The sequence below is a fragment of the Symphalangus syndactylus genome, chromosome 13, assembly GCF_028878055.3.
Source record: "Symphalangus syndactylus isolate Jambi chromosome 13, NHGRI_mSymSyn1-v2.1_pri, whole genome shotgun sequence".
Taxonomy (NCBI): Eukaryota; Metazoa; Chordata; class Mammalia; order Primates; family Hylobatidae; genus Symphalangus; species Symphalangus syndactylus.
The window spans coordinates 36152475-36172953 of record NC_072435.2 but is presented as its reverse complement, the minus strand read 5'-3'; the positions used below and the strand labels follow the sequence as shown (position 1 = coordinate 36172953).

General features: G+C 53.2%; 2 protein-coding genes across 3 annotated transcripts in view; one reads left to right on the top strand and one right to left on the bottom strand.

The window, feature by feature from the left end:
* Positions 1–1100: 1100 nt before the first annotated feature.
* On the bottom strand, positions 1101–10449 carry RDH8 (retinol dehydrogenase 8). The gene is made up of 6 exons (XM_055238601.1): positions 10332–10449; positions 6267–6425; positions 4517–4696; positions 2575–2668; positions 1942–2125; positions 1101–1846 (listed from the first exon to the last, which is right to left on the bottom strand). Exons 1-6 carry the CDS (start codon positions 10432–10434, stop codon positions 1631–1633), a joined length of 936 nt encoding a protein of 311 aa, XP_055094576.1. The 5' UTR covers positions 10435–10449; the 3' UTR covers positions 1101–1630.
* A 2939-nt stretch (positions 10450–13388) lies between these two features.
* Positions 13389–20479, top strand: part of COL5A3 (collagen type V alpha 3 chain) — a 49948-nt gene continuing 42857 nt past the window's right edge. Inside the window, exons 1-6 of one of the 2 annotated variants that reach the window (XM_055238570.2) lie at positions 13389–13627; positions 17643–17801; positions 17889–18078; positions 18160–18316; positions 19731–19835; positions 20162–20314. In XM_055238570.2, coding sequence (XP_055094545.1) covers positions 13540–13627; positions 17643–17801; positions 17889–18078; positions 18160–18316; positions 19731–19835; positions 20162–20314 — 852 coding nt within the window. In that variant the 5' untranslated portion in view covers positions 13389–13539. The remainder of the gene's footprint in view (positions 13628–17642; positions 17802–17888; positions 18079–18159; positions 18317–19730; positions 19836–20161; positions 20315–20479) is intronic. The other variant, XM_055238568.2, reaches the window with a different exon arrangement.

Below are 20479 nucleotides of genomic sequence, written 5' to 3'. Positions count from 1 at the left end.
TGTACAGATCAGTGGCCTTAGGTTCATTCACATTGTTGTGCAACCATCACTGCTATCCCTCTCCAGAACTTTCTCATCTTCCCAAATTGAAACTCTCTCCCCATGAAACATTAATTTCCTATTCTGTCCCCCCTCAGCCCCTGGCGCCCACTGTGTGACTTTCTGTCTCTATGAATGTGATTACCTTAGGCATCTCAGATAAGTGGAATTTTCTCTCTGGTTTATTTCACTCAGCATGGTGTTCTCAGTATTTACCCGTGTGTCAGAATTTCCTTCCTTTTTAAGAATATACAAAAGTTGTCAGGGCGCGGTGGCTCACGCCTGTAATCCCAGCACTTTGGGAGGCTGAGGAGGATAGATCACAAGGTCAGAAGATCGAGACCATCCTGGCTAACATGGTGAAACTCCGTCTCTACTAAAAATACAAAAAATTAGCCGGGTGTGGTGCCGGGCGCCTGTAGTCCCAGCTACTGGGGAGGCTGAGGCAGGAAAATGGCGGCGTGAACCCGGGAGGCGGAGCTTGCAGTGAGCCGAGATCTTGCCACTGTACTCCAGCCTGGGCGACAGAGAGAGACTCCGTCTCAAAGAAAAAAAAAAAAGAAAAAAAAAGAATATACAAAAGTCTGTTTATCCATTCATGAGTTTTTGTTTTTTTATTTTTTTGAGACAGAGTCTCATTCTGTTGCCCAGGCTGGAGTGCAGTGGCGCCGTCTTGGCCTCACTGCAACCTCCGCCTCCTGGGTTCAAGTGATTCTCATGCCTCAGCTGCCCGAGTAGCTGGGATTACAGGCGCCTGCCACCATGCACAGCTAATTTTTGTATTTTTAGTAGACAGAGGGTTTCTTTGTGTTGGCCAGACTGATCTCGAACTCCTAGCCTCAAGTGATCCACCTGCCTCGGCCTCCCAAAGTGCTGGGATTACACGCATGAGGCACCATGTCTGGCTTGCTTGCTTTCTCTCTCTCTCTCTCTGTCTCTCTCTCTCTCTGTCTCTCTCTCTCTCTCTCTCTCAATTTGGAGCCAGTAGTTCAACTGGCTTTTTAAGTTTTTATTTAATTTTAAGAAATTGAGTTTTATTAAATAGTAAATGTAACTACAACTTGTGGTTATAAATATATATTTAATGGAAAAAATATACATACATTGCTGGTGTGTGCTCAAATACATTTTACTGATAGGGTGTGTGACCAGGAATGTCCCCTTGGTCCACAGAGCTCTGGTGTATGCATGGAGGTGGGGGGTGGGCTATGAATCATTCCTGTATTCTCAGGCCCAGGATCATGAAGTCACGAGGTTGAATGTAGCAGAGTCTGTCTCATCCTTCAAGGCTCATAACAATGCCCCTTCCTCCAGGAAGCCTCCCTTGCTTTCCCAGAGACAGCCGCGGCTTCCTGCTCTGGGCTCCCCAGGCCAAGTGCCCAGGGTCCCTCTCTCTGCTGCAGCTGTGATCACAGAGGAGTCTATGCCTGAAAATTGAGGCCCTTCTGGGATTCTAGCCATGTTCAGGCACACGGCAGGGGAGGGGGAGTTTGCAGAATGAATGAATGAAGAGTCTGTTCATCCTTTGAATTAGATGTGGAATGTAGAGGTCTAGTTGTTCAGGGATGGGGATCGTGAAGCTCTGTTCTGCTCATCTTGGCCGTACCCGGGTTGGGAGGCAGCCGCAGGACAGACATTGAAGGCCAAGGTTGAGGAGGCGTGGACAGCGGAAGAGGAGGCGGTGGGTCGTTCGCACATACAGGCTGCCGGAGGAGTCCACGGTTTTGAGCATGGTCAGCGGGGAGTAGCGGACGTTGGTCTGTCGGCGCAGAGGTGGTCGAGCCGAGCTGATGACATTGACAATGGCCTGCAAAGTGGAGCCCCTGAGCGCTGGGACCCAGGGAGAGCCTCACCCTGCAACATACCTGAGCCATGTCTTGGGGCTTGGGGCCCCTCACTCACCTGAACCACGTCCTGTGGGCTCTGTCCCACGGAGCGAAACAGCTCCCTGGAGGCTGGGAGATAGAGGTCCCGGAAGTAATGCAGGGTGTCAGGGTCAGTGCCTGGGAACTCAGCCGTAGAAACCTGCGCCAGAAGCTTCCCCTCAAACTCGGTGACCACGGGGCCTGGCTCCACCAGGGAGATGCTGGCGACCAGGCAGGGCTAGTGTAAGTCTGATGCCCCAACCACTTCCTGACCTATTTTGTCCATTTTTTTTTTTAAAGATACAGTGTCTTACTCTTTTGCCCAGGCTGGAGTGCAGTGGCATGATCATAGCTGTCTGCAGCCTCCAGTTCCCGGGTTCAAGCAATCCTCCGCCTCAGCCTTCTGAGTAGCTGGGACTGCAGGTACACACACCACCACCCTTGGCTAATTTTTAAATTTTGGGTTGAGATGGGGGTCTCGCTATGTTGCCCAGGCTGGTCTCAAACTCCTGAACTCAAGCGATCCTCCCATTTCAGCCTCTCAAAACGCTGGAATTACAGGTGTGAGCCACTGCACTCAGTTTCACTGTCTTCATCTCTCCTCTCCCCCTTTCAATCCCACCTCCCCATCACTGTCTCCAAGCCCCCTCTGCCCACATGCCCGCCTCACAAGATGTTGAACTGCAGCAGCTGGATAGCCAAGCTTTCAAAGAATCCCTCCAGGGCAAACTTGGAGGCTGCATAGACATCGTTGAAGATGACACCTGTGAGGGTCAGAGGGAGGAGAGCCTTTTGGGGGTTTGGGAGGTGGGCTTTGTGGGTTCCAGGGTGATGGGGTCTTTGGGAGACAGAGCAAAGAGGATGTGGGGACCAGAGAGCGGATACATGATGCCAAGATGATGGGTGTATGGCATTGTGTGATGAGGTCATATGGGGTCAGAATGAGGTTGTTCTTGGGTGCCAGGTGCCACCTCCTCCCAGCTCCACCTGAGTCCCAGGAAACTCCCCTATTTCCCTCCATTCTCTAAACCTTTGGGGCCACTTGGGGATCTCCTTCATTTTTCTCTTCATCAGAGCCCTTGTCTCTCTTCCTCCCTCCCTTTCTTCCTCCCTCCCTTCCTTCCTTCCTTCCTCCCTTCCTTCCTTCCTTCCTTCCTTCCTTCCTTCCTTCCTTCCTTCTTTCCTTCCTTTTCTCTCTCTCTCTTTCTCTTTTTCTTTTTCTTTTTTGATAGGGTGTTGCTGTGTTCTGCAGTCTGGGGTGCAGTGGTGCAATCATGGCTCACTGCAGCCTTGAACTCCTGGGCTTAAGCGATCCTCCCACTTCAGCCTCCTGAGTAGCTGGGACTACAGGCACACCCTATGATGCTTGGCTGATTTTTTTATTTTATTTAATTTTTTTTTGGCGGTGGGGAGACGGAGTCTCACTCTGTCGTCCAGGCTGGAGTGCAGCCTCTGCCTCCTGAGGTCGAGCGAATCTCCTGCCTCAGCCTCCTGAGTGGCTGGGACTACAGGTGCACACTGCCATGCCCGGCTAATTTTTGTATTTTTACTAGAGACAGGGTTTCACCATGTTGGCCATTCTGGTCTCGAACTCCTGACCTCAAGTGATCCATCAGCCTCAGCCTCCCAAAGTTCTGGGATTACAGGTATGAACTGCTGCGTCTGGCCAAAGTTTTGTTGTTGTTGTTTTATTTGTTTATTTATTTATTTTTTGAGACAGAGTCTTGCTCTTGTTGCTCAGGCTGGAGTGCAATGGCACAATCTCAGCTCACTGCAACCTCTGCCTCCTGGGTTAAAGCAATTCCCCTGCTTCAGCCTCCCGAGTAGCGGGGACTACAGGTATGTGCCACCACACACGGCTAATTTTTTTGTATTTTTAGTAGAGATGGGATTTCACAATGTTGGCCAGGCTGGTCTTCAACTCCTGATCTCAGGTGATCCACCTGCCTCGGCCTTGCAAAGTGTTGGGATTACAGGCATGAGTCACCGTGCCTGGTCCAATTTTAAAAAAATTTTTAGTAGTGATGAGGTCTCCCTGTGTTGAGCAGGCTGGTCTCAAACTCCTGAGCTCAAACAACCCTCCTGCCTAGGCTGTGCAAAGTGCTGGGATTATAGGCACGAGTCACCATGTCTGGCCACTTTTTCCTTCTGAACTTCAGAATCCTTCTGAACTTCAGAATCCTTCTGAACACAATTCTCCAGGCTAATTTATTTTATTTTATTTTGAGACAGAGTTTCACTTTGTTGCCCAGGCTAGAGTGCAGTGGCACGATCTTGGCTCACTGCAACCTCCACCTCCCAGGTTCAAGCAATTCTCGTGCCTCAGCCTCCTGAGTAGCTGGGATTACAGGCACCTGCCACCATGGCTGGCTGATTTTTTTGTATTTTAGTAGGAACGGGCCTTCACCATGTTGCTCAGGCTGGTCTCGAACTCCTGAGCTCAGGCAATCCACCCATCTCAGCCTCCCAAAGCGCTAAGATTACAGGCATGAATCACCGTGCCTGGGCTCCATGCTAATTTAGAATATGATCTAAAACCCATTCGCCATCCTCCCGGTCTGGGGAGGATCAGACACTGGTGGGATTTCCAGGGGTGGGTCCCCACAGCTCACCCTGCAGCCCCATGACACTGCTGATCACCACGATGTGGCCCTGCCGCCTCCTCTTCATGCCTGGAAGCACAGCTTTGACGAGACGGACAGCTCCGAAAAAGTTGGTGTCAAAGACATTCTGCATGGCAGCAAGGCTGAGCCCCTCCAGGGGCCCCACCAGGCCCATTCCAGCATTATTCACTAAGAGAAGAGGTACTAAGGGTTACCTTAAAGTCCCTCACCCTTCTAGCATTACTTCCAGACACTCCCTGAAGCACCCCACCCCGTACTCCAAGTCCAAGGCCAGTCCAGAGTATCTTGGGTGGACAAATATGAAACCTTGGTGATCTTTAAACAGTTCAGCATTTGTCATAGGGGATCCTCAGCCCTGAGTGGGAGGAAGGGCTGCTGGGAATAGTGCCCCCCTTAATCCATGAGCAATTCAATTCTGACCCCAAATTGCATCAAGACAGCAACACCCACCTTCCTGCGAAGGTTAGGGACCTTATGACTTATTTCTGCATCATGCTGTCTTCCCCAAATGACTCATCCAAGTAATTTTCCCAACCACTTATGGCTTTCTCCATACATGAGAATTTCTATTCCATAAAATCTGCCCCACCTCCACGCCTCAGATTGTTACTAGCGTCTCTAATATTTTTATTTTTTTAAAAAAATTGATTTTTGAGCTGGGCATGGTGGCTCATGCCTGTAATCCCAGTACTTTGGGAGGCCAAGGCGAGTGGGCCAAGGCAAGTGGGAGGCCAAGGATCACCTGAGGTCAGGCTTCGAGACCAGCCTGACAAACATGGAGAAACCCCGTCTCTACTAAAAATACAAAATCAGCCGGGTGTGGTGGTGCGTGCCTGTAATCCCAGCTACTTGGGAGGCTGAGGCAGGAGAATCACTTGAACCCGGAAGGAGGAGGTTGCAGTGAGCCAAGATCGCACCATTGCACTCTAGCCCAGGCAACAAGAGTGAAATTCCATCTCAAAAAAAAATTGATTTTTGGCCAGGTGCGGTGGTGCATGCCTGTAATTCCAGCACTCTGGGAGGTTGAGGTGGGCGGATATCTTGAGATCAGGACTTTGAGACCAGCCTGACCAACATAGTGAAACCTCGTCTCTATGGAAAATACAAAAATTAGCTGGGCAATGGTGGCAGGCACCTGTAATCCCAGCTACTCAGGAGGCTGAGGCAGGAGAATTGCTTGAACCTGGAAGGCGGAGGTTGCAGTGAGCCGAGATCACGCCACTGCACTCCAGCCTGGGTGCAGAGCAAGACTCCGCCTCAAAAAAAAAAAAAAAAAAATTTGATTTTTGAGACAAGGTCTTGTTCTGTCTCCCAGACTGGCTGTATTGTAACTCACTGCAGCCTCAAACCCCTGGGCTCAAGGGATCCTCCCACCTTGGCCTCCCGAGTAGCTAGGACTAGGCATGCACCACTATGCTGGCTAATTTTTAATTTTTTTGTAGAGTCAGAGTCTCACTATTTTGCTCAGGCTGCTCTCAAGCTCCTGGGCTCAAGCAATCCTCCTGTCTCAGCCTCCCAAAGTGCTAAGATTACAGGTATAAGCCACAGCACCCAGCCCTTAATAAATCAATTGGTAGGACCAACTGGTCTACCCCTCTTGGCCAACTGGTCTACCCCTTCTGTCCAGGTTCAGAGATTGCTGAAGAAGCCAGAGAGCTGGTGCTCAGACCTTGCCGTACTGAGGGTCTATACTCAGACCAGGATGGGGCTTAGTGAATCAGGGGCTGTGAAGTCTCACCCAGCACGTCCACTTCTCCCTGGATACAGCTGAGACACTGGGCCACCGACTCATCACTGCACACGTCCAGCTGGGCCACGGTGAGGGTCTGCCCCAGAGCCTCCCCAGCAGCTGCCTCCAGTGTCTCCTTCTTCCCCAGGTCCCTCATGGTGGCCACCACTGGGGGGCAGAGAGTAGAGCAGGGATAGGCACTGAGCTCCTTTCCCCTTGGTGTGGGCTCCACATTTCTGTGATCTTGCATTAGAAGTCACAGAGAGATGGAAACCCACAAGTTTACGCACCTACATTTATCACTCAGCCAACAAGTGCACGCTTGTGTACATGCATCTCCACATACCTATATCCATCCTTCCAACCATGAGTTCAACAGACATTTATTGAGCATCTACTATACACTATGCCCTATTCTAGGTGCTGAGGCTATGGCATGAAATAAGATAAAGTCACCAGGTATGGTGGCTCAAGCCTGTAATCCCAGCAGTTTGGGAGGCTGAGGTGGGAGGATTGCTTGACCCCAGGAGTTTGAGACCAGCCTGGGAAGTATGGCGAGATCCCATCTCCACAAAAAAATTATATATACAAATTTGTCAGAATGTGGTGGGTGGCCCCCACCTGTAGTCCTGGCTACTTGGGAGGCTGCGGTGGGAGGATTGCTTGAACCCAGGAGGTTGAAGCTGCAGTGAGCCAAGATGGAGCCACTGCACTACAGCCTGGGAGACAGAGTGAGATCCTGTCTCAAAAAATAAAAAATAAGGCCGGGCGGCTGGGCGCAGTGTCTCACGCCTGTAATCCCAGCACTTTGGGAGGCCGAGGCGGGGGGATCATGAGGTCAGGAGACCGAGACCATCCTGGCTAACATGGTGAAACCCCGTCTCTACTAAAAATTAAAAAAAAAAAAAAAAAATTAGCCTGGCGTTGTGGCAGGCGCCTGTAGTCCCAGCTACTCGGGAGGCTGAGGCAGAAGAATGGTGTGAACCTGGGAGGTGGAGCTTGCAGTGAGCCGAGATAGTGCCACTGTACTCCAGCCTGGGTGACAGAGAGAGAGACTCCGTCTCAAAAATAATAATAAAAAAAAGACCGGGTGGGGTGGCTTACAAGTGTAATCCCAGCACTTTGGGAGGCCGAGGTGGGCAGATCACAAGGTCAAGAGATCGAGACCATCCTGGCCAACGTGGTGAAACCCCGTCTCTATGAAAAATACAAAAATTAGCTGGGTGTGGTGGCACACGCCTGTAATCCCAGCTACTCAGGAGGCTGAGGCAGGAGAATTGCTTGAACCTGGGAGGCGGAGGAGGTTGCAGTGAGCTGAGATCACGCCACTGCACTCCAGCCTGGCAACAGAGCGAGACTCTATCTCAAAATAAATACATAAATAAATAAGATAAAGTTTCTGCCTTCATGGAATTTATAGCCTAGTAGGTAAGACAATAAAATATATAAACATAAAACAGGTTGCCATGAAAAAAATGCATACACACCTATAGCCAACATATGTGCATATATGAACACTGAAGTGAATAGCCATATATATATATATTTTTTTTTTTGAGACGAAGTTTCACTCTTGTTTGTTGCCTAGTCTGGAGTACAGGGATGCAATCTTGGCTCACCGCAACCTCCACCTCCTGGGTTCAAGTGATCTCCCTGCCTCAGCCTCCGGAGCAGCTGGGATTACAGGTGTACAGGTGCCTGCCACCACACCCGGCTAATCTTTTGTATTTTAGTAGAACAGGGTTTCACCATATTGGTCAGGCTGGTCTCGAACCTCAGATGATCTGCCCACCTCATCCTCCCAAAATGCTGGGATTACAGGTGTAAGGAGCCAGAGAGCCACAGCGCCTGGCCAAGCTTATGCTCTTTTTTTTTTTTGTTTGTTTGTTTTTTTGAGACGGAGTCTCACTCTTGGCTCCCAGACTGGAAAACAGTGGCGAAATCTCAGCTCACTGCAACCTCTGTCTCCCAGTTCAAGCGATTCTCCTGCCTTAGCCTCTCAAGCAGCTGGGATTACAGGCGCCTGCCACCATGCCTGGCTAATTTTTGTATTTTTATTTATTTATTTATTGAGATGGAGTCTTGCTCTGTCGCCCAGACTGGAGTGCAGTGGCACGATCTCGACTCACTGCAAGCTCCACCCCACAAGTTCATGCCATTCTTCTGCCTCAGCCTCCCGAGTAGCTGGGACTACAGGCATCCACCACCATGCCCAGCTAATTTTTTGTATTTTTAGTAGAGACGGGGTTTCACCGTGTTAACCAGGATGGTCTCGATCTCCTGACCTTGTGATCTGCCCACCTCGGTCTCCCAAAGTGCTGGAATTACAGGTGTGAGTCACCACGCCCGGCCAATTTTTGTATTTTTAGTAGAGACGGGGTTTCACCATGTTAGCCAGGCTGGTCTCAAATTCCTGACCTCAGGAGATTTGTCCACCTCGGCCTCAAAAAGTGCTGAGATTACAGGCATGAGCCACTGCGCCCAGCCTCAAGCTTATGTTCTTAAGCAAGACCTCCGCATATGTACTATGTCTGCACATGCACTAGCATACATGTTTGATATCCCCCAATGTGTGCACCCATAATCATCCATGAACACTCCTGGGGGCATTTGCCTCTTATCTTCGGGCCAGTGTGATTTGTGGGTAGCAGGCATGTGAATGGGGTCACTTACATCTACATGTGGTATAGTGGGAAACATGGGTGCAAGGGATGGGCTGCCTGAGTTCAAATCCCAGCTCTGCTACTTTGCAGCTGGGAGACCTTGAGCAAAGACCTTTGACAGTCTGCACCTTACTTTCCTCATTTCTAAAATAGGGCAGGCCAGGCACGGTGGCTCATGCCTGTAATCCCAACACTTTGGGAGGCCCAGGCAGGCAGATCACCTGAGACCAGGAGTTTGAGACCGGTCTGGCCAACATGGTGAAAACTCATCTATTAAAAATACAAAAACTTAGCCGGGTGTGGTGGCGCATGCCTTAACCCCTTCAAGCTCGGGAGGCCGAGGCATGAAAATCACTTGAACGTGGGAGATGGAGGCTGCAGTGAGCCAAGATGCACCACTGCACTCAGCCTGGGCGACAGATCGAGACTCTGACTCAAAATAAATAAATAATAAAATAATAATAAAATGGGGTGAATGATTGTGCCTGCCTCAGAGGTGTGATGTGAGGATTAAATGACTTCCTGGATTCAGGGCACTTAGAATGCAGCCTGGTGCATTGTAAAAACTCCATAAACATTAGCCTCCAGCAGTTTCATACACCCATCTGCCCACCCACAGGGACCCACGTTATTCCCTGCACACTGGCGTTCAGGCTGTCATGCTCAAAGCTGTGTGTGTCTCTAAAACAGAGGGCAGAGTGCTGGGAGAAGCAGCCTTGCCAACTGGGGCAATGCCCTCACCCCCAGTCGCCTCTTTGTAAGTAACAACCCTTTGCCCACTTTGACTCCAGCACGCTCCCTCTGGGTCAGGGGTGCTCCTGGTTGATTAGGATGCAGGTCCCAGGGATTTATTCTAGAGCTGCAGAAGGGCAAGTTCTTAGAACTAGAAGGCCATCCCTTCAACCCCCAAGGTCAGGAGCACTTAAGAATCTTATCTCAGTAAAAGCAGTAATCTGGGGAGACGTGGAGGAGTGAGCATCAGGGTAGTGATTATTCCAATCTAGGAAATGCCCTAGTGAAACCCTTCTAAAAATAACACCCACCCACCCCCTGCCACTCTCAGCATACTTTATTTTGTTTCTCAGCACTTATTCCCACCAGATATAGCAACAATTTCTTTTTATCTGTTTATCGCCCGTTCTCCCTCTCCTCCCCGCATGACACCTGTCCCAAGGGCTGAGACTTTTGTCTATTTCATCCCCAGTTGTGTTGCCAGCATTCAGAGCATCCAGAAGGTGCTCAAGAAATATTTGTAGGATGAGGGGATGATTCCTGGAGGGAGAGGAAGACCCCATGCATCCTGGGTCCTCCCCAAGCTCACAAGTGCAGCTGGGAGAGATGGGTAGGGGAGACAGTGCAGGGGAAGCCGTTTCCACCCTGCTGCCTCCTAGCGCCACCCTGCACCTCTTACCCTGGTAGCGCTTCTTGGGGTCATGGGCCAGCTGCACTGCAAGTTCCAGACCAATTCCTGATGAGCAGCCGGAGATCAACACAGTCCGGGGTGCAGCGGCCATGTTGATCCCCTCCCTGGACGCGTGACCTCCGCCGGGCAGCACCTGACTCTGACCATTCATCCCGCGCTCATCTGCTCCCTCCTAACCCCCTCCCACAGATCCCCTGCAGGGCAAAGCCTCTGCCCTTCCCCGGAGACCCATAGTTTCTGGACTGACCCTGAACAGGCAGTAAGAGAGAATCTCTTAAATCCTCTCTGCACCTCATTTTCTTCATCTGCCAAACATTTCTTCTCCACACCTACTATACACATCATTGGTTTTTGTTTGTTTAAGAGACAGCGTCTTGCTCTGTCACTCAGGCTGGAGTGCAGTGGCACCATCGTAGGTCACCATAGCCTCAAGCTATCCTCCCACCTCAGCCTCCAGAGTAGCTGGAGCTACCGGCGCACACTACCACGCCCAGCTAATTTTTAAATTTCTTTTTCTTTTAGACATGGGATCTTGCTATGTTGCCCAGACTGCTCTCGAACTCTTGGCCTCAAGTGATCCTCCTGCCTTGGCCATTTGTAACTGTTTTCTTAATTTATAATTTTTATTATGAGTGTAAATTATTATTATTATTTTGAGACAGAGTCTTGCTCTTGTCACCCAGGCTGGAGTGCAGTGGTGCAATTTTGGCTCACTACAACCTCAGCTTTCCAGGGTCAAGCGATTCTCCTGCCTCAGCCTCCTGAGTAGCTGGGATTACAGGCGTGTGCCACTACACCCAGCTAATTTTTGTGTTTTTAGTAGAGATGAGGCTGCGCCATGTTGGCCAGGCTGGTCTTGAACTCCTGACCTCAAGTGGTCCAGCCACCTCAGCCTCCCAAAGTGCTGGGACTACAAGCATGAGCCACTGAGCCTGGCCGAGTATAAATTATTTAGGGCTGGGGAGAGTTTCTGTGAAAGTTGGGGGGAATTAGTGTCTGTATTCTGGGTGAAGAATCTCTGATTGAAGGGAGAGAGTGAGAGAAGGAGACAGAGAACGTGGATCCAGAAGTGTTTCATAGAGGGAAGGGGTGTAGAACTGTCAGAAGACTAGTTAGACTATAGGAAGAACTTCCAGCAAGGCAGGGCAGGGCAGGAATTTTTTGAGAGTCTTTTAGTTGGAGAAGTCTCAGCCTCAGATGTCCATGGGGTGGGAGGAGGCGCAGCTTACAGAGATACCCTCTCCTCCTCCCACCCTGGGGGGCCCCCATCTCCCCCTCAGGCCTGATGGGGCCCCACCCCCTCCTCTTCAGGGACACAGAGACTCTTTGTCTGGGGAGTCAGAGGCTGGGAGGGAGGCACTGCTTGTGTCTCCCTCTTCCCCTGGGGCAGAGGTGGGGGGAGCAGGGTTCGGGGAGCAGTTCAGGGCTCAGAATACGCCTCTTGGTTCCTCCCCTCCCTGGGGAAGCACCCTCACATCCTGCGTGTCTGCGCTTGTCCAATTGCATAAAAGCTCTATTTGACCTCCTGGGGGCCTCTTCATGCTGGAGGTGGGGATCCCAGCACAGTGAGGGGAGCCTCTGCCTCATCCCAAGAATGGCAAGAATCCACCCCTTCCTCCCCGGTGGCTGTGTGTTGCTTTTCGACAGGGACAGATTCCCACCACTGCCCCCCTCCCCGGCCTTTTTTTTTTTTTTGAGACAGACAGAGTCTTGCTCTGTTGCCCAGGCTGGAGTGCAGTGGCACAACCTCAGCTCACTGCAACCTCCACCTCCCGTGTTCAAGTGATCCTCCCACCTCAGCCTCCCAAGTGGCTGGGACTACAGGTGCCAGCCAAAATGCCTGGCTAATTTTGTATTTGTAGAGACGGGGTTTCGCCATGTCGGCCAGCTGATCTCTAACTCCTGGACTCAAGCGATCTGCTCGCCTCAGCCTCTCAAAGTGCTGGGATTACAGGCATGAGCCACCGCACCCAGCTCAGACTCCCTCATTTGGTGGGGATTTGGGATTGGGGCCGGGGCATCCACTGGAGACCTGAGTTGGGGCGGGGGCAGATGAGGGTTAGGGATGGAGATGAGACCCTTTATTTGAGGAATCAAGAATTTGGGGGAAAGCGAAAACTGTGTTTTGGGATCTGTGGTGAGAATTTGGGACCAGGACACGTGACTCAGGGATTTGAGTGGAGAGATGAAGGTTTGGAGTAAGGCTGGGGACCCCATTTTGGGATCTGGGGTGAGGTTTGGGGTGGGATGAGGACCCCTTAGGGACTTGAAGGAAAGGCTTTGGGGCTGAGGCTGGTACCTCCTATTGTGCAGCTAAGGGACTGAGGATAAAGCAGGTAGGTGAGTGAGAGTTCAGGGTGAGGTTGGGACCCCAGTTGGGGGCCTGAGTGAAGCAGAAAGGACTTGGTGCCAGGGGCGGTGGCTCGTGCCTGTAATTCCAGCGCTTTGGGAGGGCAAGGCTGGAGGATCACTTGACACCAGAAGTTCAAGACCAGCCTGGGCAGCATAGCAAGACCCCGGTCTCTACAAAATATATATATTTTAAAATTAGCTGGGTGTGGCAGTGTGTGCCGGTGGTACCTGCTTCTCAGGAGGCTGAGGCAGGTGGATGGTTTGAACCCAGGAGTTGGAGGCTGCAGTGAGCTATGACTGCACCACTGCACTCCAGCTTGGGTGACAGATCAAGACCCTGTCTCCAAAATAAGATGTAAAAATAACAGAAAATAAAAAAGATTTGGTATAAAACTGCACCTCCCCCTAATTCTAGGGCCTGGATGGAGGCTGAAGGTTTGAATGAGGTTAAGGTCTTCTTTGAGGGGATCTGCTAGGCGGAAAAGGTTTGGGGTAAGACTGGAACCCTCGAACTCTAGGGCTGGGTGGGAGTGACCCTTCTCCTCCACTGTGGGGTGGGGCAGGAACAACCCAGCTCCTGGCGCTGGGCTCCATCCCAGCCGGCCAATCAGCGCTCAGCACAAAGTTTCCCAACTTCCCAGTCCAGCTGTCAGCGCTCCCCCTCCAAGGAGCCCCGCCTGGCCAGGCGCTGGAGCGCAGGGCGAGGCCAGGGCGGGGTCTCGGGCAGTTTCCCGCGGACCCCGAGAGGAGCGGCCGCCGCGAGTGACTGCACCGAGCCCGAGGAGTCGCCGCGCCCCGCAGCCGCCCCCACTGGTCCCCCGCCTTGCCCGTGGGCGCCGCCGGGATGGGGAACGGCCGGGGCCTGGGCCAGCCGCGGGCCGGTCTCTGCCTGCTCCTGGCCGCGCTGCAGCTTCTGCCGGGGACGCAGGCGGGTGAGCCGGGAGGAAAGAAATGGGACCCAGGGTCCACGACTCAGAGAGGCCCTAAAAGAGAGAGGGGTGGAGGGGGGTGGAGGGGCGTGGAGGGGGAGGGCGTGGGCGCCGCGTGCGGCCCCGGTGTGATGTGAGCGCATGAGTATCTGACTCTGGGTGATTTGTGGGTGTGACAGCTCAGGGGTGGGGGTGATGTGTGCGCGCGTGGGAATGCATGCAATGTGCAGGTGTGTGCGTGTGTGTATGTGTGTGTAACATGTGTGTGCATTTGGAGTGAAGTTGCGTGTGTGCTTGCGTGTGGAGGTTGATGGTGATAGTGTGACTGTGAGTGACAGGGCAGTGCTGGGAGGGTGTGTATTGCGACAGGTGAGTATGCACTTGTGCGCTTGTCTATGTGCTATTTTCGAGGGTAACCGTGTGTGTGGTTATGCGTGTGATTGTGTGTCTCTGAGTGCCCCTATGAGCGGTGTAGTTGTGATTTTTGGGTGCAAATAATTGTCCATGAGGATGAAGGTGAGTGAGGACGAGTATTGGGGAGGGATCTTCGGGAACCCACAGTTTCCTTTGCATCTCTTTAAATGGCTTCACCTCATTCTCCCTTTTCCTCCTCTGCCCCAAATTGGCGAGCGCCCATCTCCTCCCCTCCCTCCCTGTTGCCCCCTCCCCCCCCCGCGGTCCCCAGAGCCACGATCAGCACCATGGACAGGGCCTCGGGGAGGGCCGCGGTGAGGGGCGAGGCGGGGCGGGGCGCAGGGCGGGGCAGGAGTGGAAGTTGCTCCCCCCCTCCCACCCCAGCTGCAGGAGCCTTGGGTGTTTTTCCCGAGGAATTTCTCAGGGGCCCCCAAGGGGTCCCGGGGGCCGCCGGATGGGTGAGTCAGCGCTGACGCACGCCCAGCTGCGCGCATCTGGCTGGGCGCCATGTCCCGCCCTGCAGGATTAGGAGTGGGGGGCGCTCCGGGAGTCAGGGGGTGGCGTAGCTTCTTAAATGTTGGAGATGGGGCTTCCCTGACCTGAGAGATCCCAGACTAGGCCCTCCTGGAAATCCCTTTCTAAGGTGAGCTCAGTCTCCCAACACACACACACACACACACACACACGCACACACACCACAGCACACTTCTTACTTTGGAGTCCAGGAAGTTGCCTGTCCATATGGTTAATCCCTGATTGGACTATGCCGCATTCCCACGCTCACACATCCACATGGTCGTGGAATCTCAGGCATCCACTCTGAATATAAGTCCTCTGGGACTCCAGGAATGTGAAACACCGTGTCCAGGCAACCCCTTCAGCCACCCGCCAAATGGTCTCAGCTTTTATGACCCTCCCACGCGCTCAAATTCTCACACATGCTGCCCCTGACATCCGAACAAACACTGTCAACATTCACAACCCGTCACCCACTCACCCACTGGGTCACACTCTCACACAGAGAGTGTGAAGAAGTCCGAGGTGTTACAGTCGCAGACACACCTGCAAGCTCGCTGCAAGCGTTACATGGCCACACGTCAAGAAACTGTACCTAATCCCTCCATTAGAAGCCAAATATTTGCACACATTGACACCTGGAGAAATGACATATGCCCAGCTATTCTCTGCCTGTCTCACTCAGACTCACCCACGCTTGTACAATCTCATGCACATACACGTATTTGCACACACATCACACACCTGGGGGGTTCCCAGCCATGCCCTGACTCAGTCCCTGCCTCTGTCCCTCCACATCCCAGACCCCACTCAACATCCCCCTGGGGGCCCTGACCAGCACAGGGGAGAGTGGCAGGGGGCAGGCTGGGCCCCTGACAGACCACCCCGCCCCCTGTCCCCTGTAGGCAGGACTCAATGCAGCTTGTGTGCCTTTTTGTCATAATGCCAGCTGTGAAAAGAAAGGGCAGTCAGTTTCTGAAAGGTCATTCCAGAGGGGACACAAGTTTCAAGCGGGAGATCTTTGAGTTGGATGCCGGGAAGGTCTTTCTTAATGTAAATGAGTGGTAGTTGGGGAAAGACCCTCTTTCCTCTGCAGAGAGGTTAGGATCCGGGTCAGGGGAGAGCCTCCAGGCTGGGTGAGGTGGTCGGTCTCAATCCTGCCCTGGGCCCCAGGCTAGATGGGGCAGCTGGGATGATTGTTCCGTGGGGAAGTGACTCTTGTGGTCAGCAGAGCCTGGGAGCCCAGATCTCAGCCCCAGGGGACTGCAACCCAGATTTCTCTTAATGACAGCCCAGCCACAAAACAGGCAATTAGAGATGGGGGCTGGGGTGATGGGTTGGGGAAGGTGGGTGGAGAGAGAGAGAGATTGAGAAAAGAGAGAGAATGAGAGAATGAAAGAGAGAGAGAGAGAGAGAAAGAGACTTGGATACAGATAGAGGCCTGGAAAGACCCGGCACAGAAAGTGGGACAGAGAGAGGGCGGGCAAGGATGGGGGGAGAAGGAGATTGGAGGCAAGAGGAAACAGAGGCTGAAACAGGCCTCTGAGGAGTCTGGAAAATGAGGGTTCTGACCTAGGAAGAGTGGGAATGGGGGTCCTTCATCCAAGCCCCTGCCTCCCCAACGTCTTACCCCCCACCCCAGCTCCCCATGGTGAGATCAGCAGAGCCTCCCCCGGGGGTGAGGTCATGGCAGATTCGGGAGAATCCAGCTCCCGCCAAGAGGCTGGGGCAGGGGGTCAGTGGGACAGTTTGCTGAAGGTAGGGGGAGGGGGGAATCAGACAGGGGCTCGGGGCCCAGGGGAAGTCCCCACCCGCCCCTGCCCAAGCCATGTGGTTCCACTTAGCACTGGCTGGGCTGCCTGCCGGGGTGGGGCTGGTAGCATGGCCTAGATTAGGAACTGTTGGGCCAGACAAGTCCTTTCCTTAGCTGGGATGAAAGAGGGAGAGGGTCAGACAGGGGAGATCTGGAGGTTATCAGAGACAGCTGGTCAGAAGGAGGAGGTCAGAGAGATGAAATGAGGAGGCTATGGGGCAGATGGAGGAGATCAGGATAGGCAGTGGGAGAAGGTCAGGGGTAGTCAGAGGGAGGAGGTCAGAGGGGAAAATCAGAGGAGAGGAGGTTGGAGAGGAAAGTCAGAGGGAGGAGGTCAGAGGGAAAAGTCAGAGGAGAGATCAGAGGGGAGGCTCAGAGGGAGGAGGTCAGAGGGGAAGGTCAGAGGGAGAAGGTTAGAGGGGAAAGTCAGAAGGAAGAGGTCAAAGGGGAAAGTCAGAGGGAGGAGGTCAGAGGGGAAAGTCAGGAGAGGAGATCAGAGGGGACATTCAGAGGGAGGAGGTCAGAGGGGAAAGTCGGAGGGAGGAGGTCAGAGAAGAGGGTCAGAGGGAAGAGGTTAGAGGTGAAAGTCAGAGGGAAGAGGTCAAAGGGGAAATTCAGAAGGAGGAGTTTGGGGTCAGATGGAAAAAGGAGATCAGAGGGAATAGGCTGGGGTCAGGCAGAAGAAGATCAGAGGGTCAGAGGGGGTAACCCGAAAAAGAAGTTAGTGGGCATGGTCAGAGGCATATGGTCAGAGGGAGGAGCTCCAAAATGGCTGTAGTCAAAAGGAAGAGGTTGTGGGTGATGGTGGTCAAAAGAGGAAGCTAGAGAGAGGGAGGAGGTGGGAGAAGAAAACACACTGGAAGCGCCTCCTCTCCACGTGGGTTTCCCCTGGCAAGGGGGCTCCAGGCCTGGGATGTACCCCTAGGGAGCCTGTGTGGGGGAGCAGGGAGAGGGGGACAGTTCCACTCTGGGGCTTAGGCCAGGAAGCTTTGATTCATCCCAGAAGTAGGTCAACTTTTTTTCTCACCAAAAACCAAGGGAAAAAAAAAAACAGAGTCAACAGGCTGCTGAGGTCGGAACATCTGTGGGGTGGTGAGGAGGCGGGGGGTGCTGGGGGCCCAGGCCTGCTCCTTCTTCCTGAGCCACAAACACATGGTGTGAGGGAGGGAGAGGCTAAGCCCCCTAAAAAAACCCTGAGCCTCTATCCTGGAATCCTGGGCTTGTTCTAGCTGTTCCCCACCTCTGCCCGTCCCCCCGGGCTTCTCTCTGCTGCAGATCCTGTGGATATCCTGAAGGCCCTGGGTGTGCGGGGAGGCCAGGCTGGGGTCCCTGAGGGGCCTGGCTTCTGTCCGCAGAGGACTCCAGAGGGTGACCGGGCATTCAGAGTGGGCCAGGCCAGCACACTCGGCATCCCCACGTGGGAACTCTTTCCAGGTAAGTTGGAGTAGAAGGCCTGGGTACCTCTTTGGAGGGAGGCACTGCTGGGCCATCTGAGCTGCCCTGTTCCCTCTGCCCACCCAGATGGCCACTTTCCTGAGAACTTCTCCTTGCTGATCACCTTGCGGGGCCAGCCAGCCAATCAGTCTGTCCTGCTGTCCATTTATGATGAAAGGGGTGCCCGGCAGTTGGGCCTGGCACTGGGGCCAGCGCTGGGTCTCCTAGGTGACCCCTTCCGCCCCCTTCCCCAGCAGGTCAACCTCACAGATGGCAGGTGAGCATGAGGAGAGTGGGCGGGGGTCTGTGGATGAGGGGTGGGGTGAGAAGCACCCACACTGAGGCTGTCCCCTTGCAGGTGGCACCGTGTGGCAGTCAGCATAGATGGTGAGACGGTGACCCTGGTAGCTGACTGTGAAGCTCAGCCGCCTGTCTTGGGCCATGGCCCCCGCTTCATCAGCATAGCCGGACTCACTGTGCTGGGGACCCAGGACCTTGGGGAGAAGACTTTCGAGGTAGGAGTTCAGTGATGGGGGAAACTGAGGCAGAGGGTGGGATGTTTTGTCTACAGCCTGAATCTGGAAAGGATATTAAAGAAGGAAGATGTCAAGCTTCAATCTATCCCCAGGAAGCTAAGGGAAGTGAGTGCATGCTTTCGTGCACCGTTGCAGCATGTGATTGTGAGATTGCAGAGCCACAAGACAATAATTTGTTCTTTTTTTTTTGAGATGGAGCCTTGCTCTGTCACCCAGATTGGAGTGCAGTGGCTCGATCTCAGCTGCCTGCAACCTCCACCTCATGGGTTCAAGTGATTCTTAGCCTCCCAAGTAGCTGAGATTACAGGTGAGTGCCACCACGCCCAGCTAATTTTTGAATTTTTACTAGAGGCAAGGTTTTGCCATTTTGGCCAGCCTGGTCCCGAACTCCTGGCCTCAAATGATCCACCTGCCTTGGCCTCCCGAAGTGCTGGGATTACAGGTGTGAGCCACCGCGCCCGGCCAAGACCATAAATTGTGACGATGCCTACTTGGCTTTTTGTGGGAAGATCCAGTTGTGCCAGTGCACGCTTGTGTGTGCCGTTGCAGTGCATGACTGTGAGATTGCAGAGCCACAAGACCGTGAATTGTGACAGCGCCTACTTGGCTTGTTGTGGAAAGATCTCGTGTTGTCGTGCGTCTGGGACTGTGACCTGAGATGGTGCTGGTTTTTGTGATAGTGTGTGATAGTGTGGGGGCGGTTGTGACTTTGGGAGCCAGCAAGCAGCTGTGTTGTGTGGTTGTGTGATGTGTGTTCTGGGTGTGGAGACCTTTGTTAGCTGTGTGTGACCGTGATGTGTGTCACCTCTGGGAGGCCAGGGGCCTGATCTATCTCATGTTCCTCCTTATCCCCAGTACTGGATCTTCCCACAACAAGCCAAGTAGGCATTGTCACAATTTATGGTCTTGGCCGGGCGCAGTGGCTCATACCTGTAATCCCAGCACTTTGGGAGGCCAAGGCAGGTGGATCACTTGAGGCCAGGAGTTCGGGACCAGCCTGGCCAACGTGGCAAAACCTTGTCTCTACTAAAAATTCAAAAATTAACTGGGCGTGGTGGCACGTGCCTGTAATCTCAGCTACTCGGGAGGCTGAGAATCACTTGAACCTGTGAAGGAACTGATGCACCTCTAGTGGGGCAGATGTGTGGGATGTGGCTTGTGGTTGGGATCAGGTGTGCCCCTGATAGGATCTTTCCTTCTCTTAGTTACAGAGGATAGAGAGATCACTAGGGCTGTGATGGGGTCATCTCCTCCTTATACTTAGCATGCTCTGAGTGGGGGAGCATCGCACCCTGGTGCCAGGAGGTGGGCAAGACTGCTGGGGGTTGGGGGGTCAGAGTAAGCCTATGGCTGTATGGCTGCCTTCCTTGACTCCTACGCCCCCAACCCCCAGGGAGACATTCAGGAGCTGCTGATAAGCCCAGATCCTCAGGCTGCCTTCCAGGCTTGTGAGCGGTACCTCCTCGACTGTGACAACCTGGTGCCGGCAGCCACAGGGGTGAGTGAGGGACTCCATGACTCCTAATCTCAGGACACAGGCTGGGTCCTTCCTGGCTCCAGATCCCTGGAAAGGATGAATTCTCATCCCCTAGACATGGGGTTAAGTGACCCATGACCTCCAACACATCCCAGGCATGAATGACTTTGACCTCAAGTCATATTCCTGAGCCACTCTTGACCCCAGGTTACATGAATAATGTCGACTCCAGGTCACAGGGTTGAGTGAGGACCCATGGGCCATGAGCCAGCCTCACCCCAGGTGGCCTGAATGATGGGGTCTCTGCTGGTGGGATGCTCTAGACCTGACTGGAACCCTCCTCCCAGGCTCCCCAGGATGAACTAGAAACCCCTCGTCCTCGGCGGAAGGGGAAGGGAAAAGGGAGGAAGAAAGGGCGAGGTCGCAAGGGGAAGGGCAGGAAAAAGAAGAACAAGGAAATTTTGACCTCAAGTCCACCTCCTGACTCCCCAGAGAACCAGGTAAGGGCCCTGAGACCTCTCACTTCCGGTTTTGACCACCTGACTTCCGGTCTTGACCATCTGACTTCTGGTCTTGGTGCTTGACTTCTAGTCTCCCATCCCTACTAATCTCTGGTCTCTCATCTATAATCTTTTTCTCTGGTCTCGGATCCATGAACTCTGACT